Source organism: Hipposideros armiger, unplaced genomic scaffold (assembly GCF_001890085.2).
Source record: "Hipposideros armiger isolate ML-2016 unplaced genomic scaffold, ASM189008v1 scaffold_144, whole genome shotgun sequence".
In the NCBI taxonomy this organism is placed as follows: domain Eukaryota; kingdom Metazoa; phylum Chordata; class Mammalia; order Chiroptera; family Hipposideridae; genus Hipposideros; species Hipposideros armiger.
In genome coordinates this window covers 2,327,029-2,336,607 of record NW_017731494.1, presented here as the reverse complement: position 1 = coordinate 2,336,607, position 9,579 = coordinate 2,327,029, and the positions used below count along the sequence as shown (strand labels likewise).

At 37.2% G+C, this 9,579-nt stretch overlaps 1 protein-coding gene across 3 annotated transcripts in view; it reads left to right on the top strand.

Annotated features, from left to right (window-relative positions):
* TMC1 (transmembrane channel like 1) overlaps window positions 1-9,579 on the top strand; it is a 219,104-nt gene that overhangs the window by 198,574 nt on the left and 10,951 nt on the right. For all 3 annotated transcript variants that reach the window (XM_019650663.1, XM_019650665.1, XM_019650662.1), the window contains one exon: window positions 4,918-5,157. In XM_019650663.1, the coding sequence (XP_019506208.1) occupies window positions 4,918-5,157 (240 nt within the window). The remainder of the gene's footprint in view (window positions 1-4,917; window positions 5,158-9,579) is intronic.

Sequence of the window (9,579 nt, the reverse complement as noted above, 5' to 3'; positions counted from 1 at the left end):
TCTTAGCTATTGTGAATAACGCCGCAATGAACATAGGGGTACATATATATTTTTTGGATTAATGTCTTGGGATTTTTTGGATAGATACCTAAGAGTGGGATTGCTGGGTCGTAAGGTAGTTCCATTTTCAGATTTTTGAGTTGCCTCCATACTGGGAAATCTGTCACTCTTAACCAAAAACACCCCAATCCACAAGCAGTTATAATTGAGCTTCTTTATCTTATGATACATGTCTGATATAATACTGTGCTATTAATCACACCATTGTTCTATGTGCATCTACCAGTAACTAGGTTCAGTTTTTTCACAGCCATCATGTGTTACTCAAATCTTTTCAACCCTAGCCGGCCTGACTTGTGAAACCTTTGCGAAACTGAACTTCTCTGTAAATGTTAAAATTATCTTGTTTCAGTAATATAAAGACTATAGTCAAGGACCCTATGGCCCTGCCATGGGGCCTGTCAAATTCTTGTGCCTCACTAGGGCAATCAATATGAAGAAAAAAACTATCAAGAGATAATCTTCTCCATTGTCAGGTTATGTTTAAAAATGTAATTTTGGCTAAAATTTGCATGTTATGGCTCATGTGTCCAGAGAGTCATGAAGGGATGAAATGCATCTTTTATTTTCCAAGCAGGGAGGAAAGTCAAGACTACCAACAGAGCCAGGGGAGCAGGTTCTGTGGGTCCTGGATCTTTCATTCCCTAGATAGGATTCTGCTGTCATGGCAGGAAATGACTAACATTGCTATTAGAGTAATGAGGAACCACTGTGTTAGAACAGTTTTAAAACCTCCCTGGCTCTTACAGAGTACCATAAATCCCTCAGGCCTGGAGGGTGCCATTTGTGCAGACATATGCTGTGTGCCTCTTTCTTATTCTTTCAGAGTTAAGACAACAGATCGGCCTAGAAACACTTTTTCATTATCAGAAAAGCTGTTGTAATGGCTGTGCTGATTGGTCTCACTTATAATTTTACAACTGTTTCTATGTGTCACTATTGTTCATATTAACATTCTTAAAAAATCTAAGAATCTTCTCCAGTTCTCCCAAGGGCAGATTCATTATCAAAATACCTGCAGTATCATTGCACTATCACTTTCTATGTATTCATCCTTCAGATACTGGTCAAGTCTTGCCTCTGGTTAGTGTGAAGAGGTCTTTAGAAAGTGATTGTGCTTTCTGAGTGTACAAAGATAGTCACACATTTACCAGAGTTCCAGAAGTAAAAAAGAAGTGTTATTCATCTTTGGGTCAATTCTGTGTGCAAATACTCTTTTCCTAACTCCCAGACGTTGGTGAGAGAGTGATGTGTGTGGTAAGGGAGGTGCGTGGAGTGTATAGTAGGCTCTCCTACACAAGGGTACTCACACATAGTAATCTACTATTTGATGAGGCATGAGGATCTGATAACTGAATTTGGCCATCTTCTACAGAAACAATCAAAAGAGTATGGAGATTTTACAATAAATTCATTGGTTTGTGACTGGAGACATTCAATTACTGCTTTAGGAGTTTCTAAGGAGTGGAGGTTATTTATACTGATATGATTAAAGTGAAAAAAAAATATATATGTAAAGTAAAATCTGTTTTGTTATGAATTGGCTGAAATTATCAGTACACCTTTATATTATACATTTATTTTTTAAATAGCATAGGTTTTTATAATCATATTTTTAAATGACGAAAACACAAATCACCTCTGTCATAACAGGATGTAGAGGCAACAGAGAAAAAACAGTGAGACAGAAGATGGGTTTGGACGTTGCTTTAACACTGTCTCACTGTATACCATCCCGCCAGCCTTGTCACATTTTGTTACCTCATTTTCTCAGTTGATCAAATGTGAATAATTTTCCTGACATGTATCCTGTCACTGAAGTCACAAGAAGAGCTAAATAAAAGAAGCTTTTATTTGCTTTGATCTTTTTGGAAGAAAAGCATTTTATCAGGCTAAGGTATTACAGTGATCTTTCCCTGACAGATGACAGGATCAAGTCTGGGTAAGGGACTTAGTGAGCCAAGCTGATTAGTGAGTCATGAACAAAGATAGGGTGAGCATTAAGGTTCAGATAGCACCATGCTGCCAGGACTTGCTTTTCTAGGCTGTGGCTCTTGTGTCATTTATTCAACATGCCTATGTGGTATTCATTTTGAAAGTTTGACATTTATAGATGCATGTAAATATAATATGTATGTACGTGTGCATATATATATATATATATATATATATATATATATATATATATATACACACACACAAATGATGCACATATATGTATAGGTACAAATGTATGTGACTTTAGACCAGCCTTGGTCTTGAATTATGTATGAAATTGTCTCTTAGGATAGCCTAGATTGTGCAGCAATGAGACACTAAAATCATTTTTTGTTTAATTAAACTTATTGGGGTGACAATGGTTAGTAAAATCACATAGGTTTCAAGTGTGCATTTCTGTAACACATCATCTATATATCACATTGTGTGCTCACCACCCAGAGTCAGTTCTCCTCCCATCACCATATATTTGACTCCCTTTACACTCTCCTACCATCCCCTCTACCCTCTTATCCTCTGGTAACCACTAAACTGCTGTCTGTGCCTATGAGTTTTTGTTTCTTTGTTTGAAACACTAAAATCTTAGTGGCTTACAAAAGGAAAAATTTATTTCTTGTTTACTCTATAAGTCCAAGGTGGGTTGGTAGAAGGCTGTGGTCTTATAAGTTACCCTCACTGTGGAGTCCTAGACAGACAGAGTAGGATCCACCTGGAATATTGCTGGTCTGAGTAGCAGAGAGAGAAGAGAACAAAAAACACACAGGGTTCTTAAATTTTCTACCCAGCAGTGAGACACCTCAGTTTTATTTCTGTTTTATTGACCAGAACAAATCTTATGGGCAATCCTGACTTTTGGAAGTCGGGGGAGCATCATGATCTAAAAGCATATTGTATTACAAATACTGGCATTTGGGGATATAATCTAGTGCTTTGTAATTCTGACCCCTCCTGCTGGGACTATCACTCATTACTTGCTCATGTTTTGGGGGTTCCAGATTCTCTCTTGCTATCTTGTGACCAAGACACACTGTGTTGTTCCAAAGTCATTCCTCTCATTTAAAAAAAATTAATAAACTTTATATCTTAGAGAAGTTTTAGGGTCACAGAAAAACTGAATGGCAAGTACAGAGTTTGTATATACCCCTGCCCCCCAGATGTACGGCCTCCCCCACTATCTACATCCCCTGCCACAGTGTTACATTTATTTTATCAGTGAACCTACATGAACACATAATTATCACCTAAAGTCCATGCCATTTTTTTAATAGTTTAACTTCCTACGAAATCTCTGGTCAACTCAGTATGTTAAAATGTCATTCAGATCTGTTGTGTGAAATTCTATCAATAAGATAAACCAAACTGTGAAAAGATTCCATTTTTCAAGGAAATGGTTTAATGTTGGTTTGCACAAGTTCAATTACAGCAGAAACTAATTTCTTCATCTAACTCACCACCCCCCCACACACATAATATACCAAATTTACATTGGATTGGTTAAAACAATAATTATACATATCCAGGAAATATAAAATGCTAACCCTAACTAGGAATGCTGAGGGCTTTATTAAGTTTGGACAGTTTAAAAGATAGGACCCTGCTTAAACTTCTAAAATAAATAAAACTTCTTTTTGGTTTTCAACTAATAAATTGCCATTAATATGGTTTTATGGTGCTAATGGATATTTTCATCATAGCAAATTAAAAGTTATTTTGTTGAAATACCAATGATGCCATCAAGTAAAAGTGACCTCACCTAAGTGGTTCCTGTTTAAAAGTCGCAGTTTAAAATACTTTAAAAGCATCATCATGCTAAACAAAATAAGTCAGACAGAAGAAGTCGAGAACCATATGATTTCACTCATATGTGGGATATAAAACTGAAAGCAACAAATGAACAAGACAAACAAACAAGCAAAAACTCATAGATACAGACAACAGTTTAGTAGTTACCAGAGAGTAAGGGTCAGGGGAGGTAGAAGAGGGTAAATATTAATATATGGTGATAGATGGACAATTGACTTTGGGCGATGAACATGCAATGCAATATATAGATGATGTATTATAGAATTGTACACTTGAAACCTATATGATTTACTAAGCAATGTCACCCCAATAAATTTAATAAAATAATCAGATGTACAAAGCAGTAGATTTCCAGCAAGCAACAGTAAGAAAGCAAACAGATAAACTAAATTAAGTGTGTTGAATTTTCATCTCAAAAACACATAAAGAATGTTAAAGAATATCAATAATAGTATATTATTAAACACAAATACACCATTCCCATGAGCTCTGAACACCATAGCAGCCACAAATAGGAAATAGCATCGGAAAAAGAAAACCTTATTTTAACTTTTTCTCTTTCACTAAACAAAAATAAATTAGCTATGACAAAAAGTATTTAATCCAAATATGCAGTTTATTTGAATAGAATATGTGGTTTTAAGGGTCAGTTATTTTTTTAAAAAGTTAATTTTTTGGATATATTAATCAATGATATGAATCTTAGTGGAAATTACGTTAATCTTACAAGTAGAAGACAGAAGAAAAACAAATGTATGTATACTGTTTATTCTAGTTTAATTTGCTAATGATAGCAGGTATGGTTAGTGATCTGCATAATTTCTATGAAGGAATTATGTATACAATACCTACAATAATGGGGGAGAGGGTAAAATGTATAGAAAATGGAAATAGATTAGTCAAATTTATTTATGAAAAGGTTTTTGTGTGGTTCTAAGAGACAATACATTTTCTGCCTTTGGCAAATAAGCATGGTGTAAAATAAACAGATGTTGTGTGACCTTGTTATGGCATGAAGACTCAAATTGATCAGAGCTCCTCTGTTTTCCTTTCTAGGATGGGCTCTTTCTTTGCTCCCAGCCTCCCAGGCATCAATATCCTTCGGCTCTACACATCCATGTACTTCCAGGGCTGGGCCGTAACATGTTGTAATGTTCCTGAGGCCAGAGTCTTCAAATCTTCCCGAGGGAATACCTTCTACCTGGGCATGCTCTTACTCATCCTCTTCCTGTCCACCATGCCTGTCCTGTACATGATCGTATGCCTCCCGCCATCTTTCGATTGTGGCCCTTTCAGGTTCTTGTCTTTGAAATTCTATTTGGGCATAGTTTTGTTTCAGGCGTGGAGATAGGAATGGTCAGTCATTGTAGGAATTATTTTTGTTTTTTCAAACAATGACATTTTGGTATGTCGGCATGAGATCCTTCGGGTATTCAGGCTCATTATGTGACATGGAGATTCGTAGGCTGGTTCCATCTATTTTCTCCTTTGGGAATCATAAACAGAAAAATAACTGCTCTAGGCTCCACCTGGGTCAAATATGGACAATGAATCTGAGCTATTTCCATATAAGGACATAGTGAAGAGCTAGTCTGGATGTGAAAGTTTTGTTGATGCTGGGTCTTCACACCAAGACATTTGAAGGTTTTTCTATGTCTCATGTGGACCACCAAATTGAAAAAAATTAAAAATAAAAATAAATAAATATGGTAGATTACTCTACGTGCTACCTAGGACATAGAATCATTGTTAGATAATACTATGAAGAGGGTCACACAATTTATAATCCAAAATGCTACAGACCAGTAAAAAAATTAAAGCTGTTTCTCACATACATATTCCCTTAATAACAAGGATAAATCTCTCAAGTCATTAATAGTCAAGAAGGCTCTTTGACCCAAGTTGGAAATGTACTTTCTACAGTTCTCTGTGACAAGAGTTCTCTCTGACACTTATCAAGAAAGCAAAGTCCCTAGGATACAGAGGATTGAGATTTCATTCCCTAAAGGGCCTTAGACGTGAATCTACCACAAGTCTTCCCCAGTATCTCGGTGTGTTGGGCCACTGGGCAGCATGAACTTATTATGCTTTTTCAGTAAAGAAAATGTGCATGTGAAAAGCCATGTGAATGAGAACCGTGATGCCATAATGGCCACATGTCATTTCCCCATCATGCTGTCAGACCCAAGTCATTACATTAAAGTCAAAAAGGTTTGTTGCCCATTGACTTAAGTAAAAAAGAAGCATTTTTTCACTCTAATAATAATCTGAGTTATTATTGCTTTGCTGGAAAGGAAAGAAAGAAAATGTTAAGCCACCTGGTAGGGCAAAAACTGCTGGAGTTCTTTAATTCAGGAAGCTGATGTTGACAAGTCCTGTTCATCCTCCCGTCCAACCCCCACCCACCCAGTGGGCTGAAATAAATAATGCAGACAGTGACATCTGGAGACTAAATAGGAAATTGCATTCTTGAAGGAGATTGGTCCTAATAAATCTTTGATTAATCTCAGAGTACAAAGTTCAAAAGATAAGCCATTCAGAGATGTCTGTTAACTGCAAGTTACCCAGACAACTAAATGTCTAGGATAAGTTTTAGGTGTGCTTTTGACTCTTAATTGGAAGTTGATCCTTTTCAGAAAAATGTATCAAAGGAACTTAGTTGTCTGCAAGGGAAACCTCATAATGTCCACAGGGAACTGGGTGGTGGTTATACAGGTGCATTCATGTCAAAAATATCATTGAGGTAGACATGTACAATAACTGTACAATTTTAATCTTTTTGAACCCTAACTCGTTTACCTTTCTTTATATCACACTGAGTTACTATGATTATAATGGAAAAAAAATTGTTTCTAAGGCATAATATCTGATTTTGACCATGTGTTTCCTAATTGGTAAACTTAGGCAAAATTACTACATATATATCAGTATTTTGAGATAAAGGAAATTTAAATATTTTCAGTGGAGAATTGGGAAAGGGGTTATCTCTATCCTATTTAGATAGTCTATTTTTCCTGTTAGTGTCCTCATTTTGGAGCAGAATGTACACTCTGTTTGTTTGGACTTAAAGTTTGAAAGGGTTGTTCTGCCCTAGACAAGGGTGAGAAAGCATATGTTAGCAGGAGCCTCATGATGTGCCATCCTTAGGGACCCTAAGGTTGTGAGGATTTGCCCAGCCCGCCTAGGTAGTTAAGGGTGTCTGATCCTGCCTAGCTCCTGAGTGGGCAGCAAACTGGCAAATATGCACATAAGGTAGGTTAATGGAGACACCACAGCGATGGCCGATTGAGCCCGGATACAGGTATGTTCTCAGGTAAGGCAGCTACCATACCCTAGAAGACCCATTCTGCAAAGCAATTTGATGAGATTTTCTACCTTGTTTTGGTTTCATATGAGCTGGCTAGGGAGGGTGAATTGACCAGAAAATTGTTCTAATTGACTATTAAATGGATTTGTTTAAACAGTTCAACAATTTAAAAAATGTATTTTTTCTGGTGTCCAGATGAAAGAAATTCTTCTAATTGTTCCACCATATTTCCTGACATTTGGTGTTTCTCCCCCAACTCCCTCACTAGTAATGCTCAACAATTTCTAGTTCTCTAGGTTCTCACACACCTCCCTGCTAACATTATGGTAATTACATTCTTTATATATTTTCATCTTACTACAAAGATGCCATGTGTTTGTCATAGAAAACCTGGAAACTGTAGAAACATTTTAACAGGAAAATAAATACTACCCATGGCCCCCCAAAGTCCTGAGATAACAACTCTTGACATTATGGCATTTTGTATTCTGGTTTTCTTTTTATGAAGATTAAAAAAGTAATAATCACTGAGATCATACATTATGTTCAGGTTTATATTATATTGTGATACTGCTATTATATTACTCATTGGCAATTATACTCGATGTGTTTATTTTTCTTAATAGTATATAGCTGGTTTCTAGAAGTGGGGGATATTTTCAGTTCTTTGAGTCTAAAACAGTAGAGTGTTGGCCAATTAATTTGAATTGAATGAAGAATGACTGATTATTGTGTCCTAAGCACTAGATGAGGTGCAGGGTTAACTTGGGCATAGATTCTGGTCCTGTGGAGCTTCCAGTCTGGCTGGAAAGGCAGGCCTGCTCAGAGATTCTTCTAATCCAGGGATTAGGATGGAGCTATGTCCACAGGAAAACTGTAGGTTAAGTGCAGTAGTAGCGTTTCACGTGATGACTTCTGGGAATAGCGTGAAGTGGCACAAGTTGGCTAACCTGACAGAGAAAAGGATTGCTATCACGTACCGCGTGACAAGGGCTGGGGGGCTTGAGGAGGGGTGGCAAAGGGTTAAGAAATCACAAGAGTCAAAAGTAGAGTTTCTGCTGGCCAGGCGTCTGGTCTCTGTAGACTGAGAGAAGGAGCCCTGATACTGGCAGGCGTAAAGCTTTTATTTACCACGGTCACAAAGAGGTCAATTTGAATATCTATACCCAGTTAATTGATTCATTTAGACTGGCAGCTGCTTCACTGAAACTCAGTGTGATTAAGCACAGCTGTGCTTTCACACATGCGTTATGATCCCTGGGATGGCATCAGTATTCCGAGACCACCTGATAAATTTTACCGAGATCATTCCCTCGGGTCTTAGCATTCCAAGACACTTCCTTATGGCTTCAAAGGATCAGTGCGCAGGAGCATTGAGTCGGCAGCTGCAAGGTGACAGATTGCCAGGGATTTTTAGTTGGCTTCTGTAGTTTGTGTATAATTAAGAGATCCAGACTCTAGGTAAGAGACCTGGTCTGGAAAAGGCACCCAAGAATCCCCAGAGATGCCAGTGACTTTGCATTTGGGATACACTGGGATGCAAAGAAGAACTTTGTAGGTAGGGATTATTTTGTCCAGTCCCCACATTCTAACCACATTCATTGGCGATAGATGAACAGGCTGGAAAAGGGAGGGTGGATTATCTTCTCTCCTCCTTGCTTACCTTCTTGCTCGGGCTGTATTCCATATGGCCAGGGGGAAGGATGGTCAGTTAGGACGGAAAACTTAGTGGCATAGTTGATATAATCTTAAATTGTCTGTACACCTCATTCCCCCCTTATGTATCACAGGTCTCACTAATTAGTGTGTTGATCTATAATTTGTGAAGCAGAATTTACACTTCTGTAGCCCAGCGACTCCTGACAAGATACTGGGAGTCACTCCCAGCCTGTTGAAAGATATTATTAGTTCAGGAGAAAGAAAAATTGATCTGGAGCTTAGGGGTCATGTTCATTTAGTAGCTGAGAATGTTTAAAACTTAAAAAACAAAAGTGAAAGCAAAATATTATTTTAAGTGTTACACCAACCTTTATTCTGATGATATATAAAACTTGGTGATAACCAACCTAGTAACTTTTCTGAAAATTACATCTTTTCATAGTACAATCAGTATTCATAACCAGAAAAAAATAACTCAGCATGATGGATATTACTTTATATTTTGAATATTATATACTAAATTAAGAGAGACATTTATTCCCATTTTTCTAGTTTATAAGGGCTGGTTCTTATCTTAATGGGTTGAGAACAAACCAACCATTTAGGACCTTTGCTTTAAAGGCTTATTTTCCTTCTCTTCCCATTTTATTTTCTTAACAGTGGAACTGAGCTAGTACTTTTTAGGACCTGTCCAGAAGAAATACTGAGAGAGAAAGGACTCCACATTCAGTGTGGTTACCTATTAATAGCCC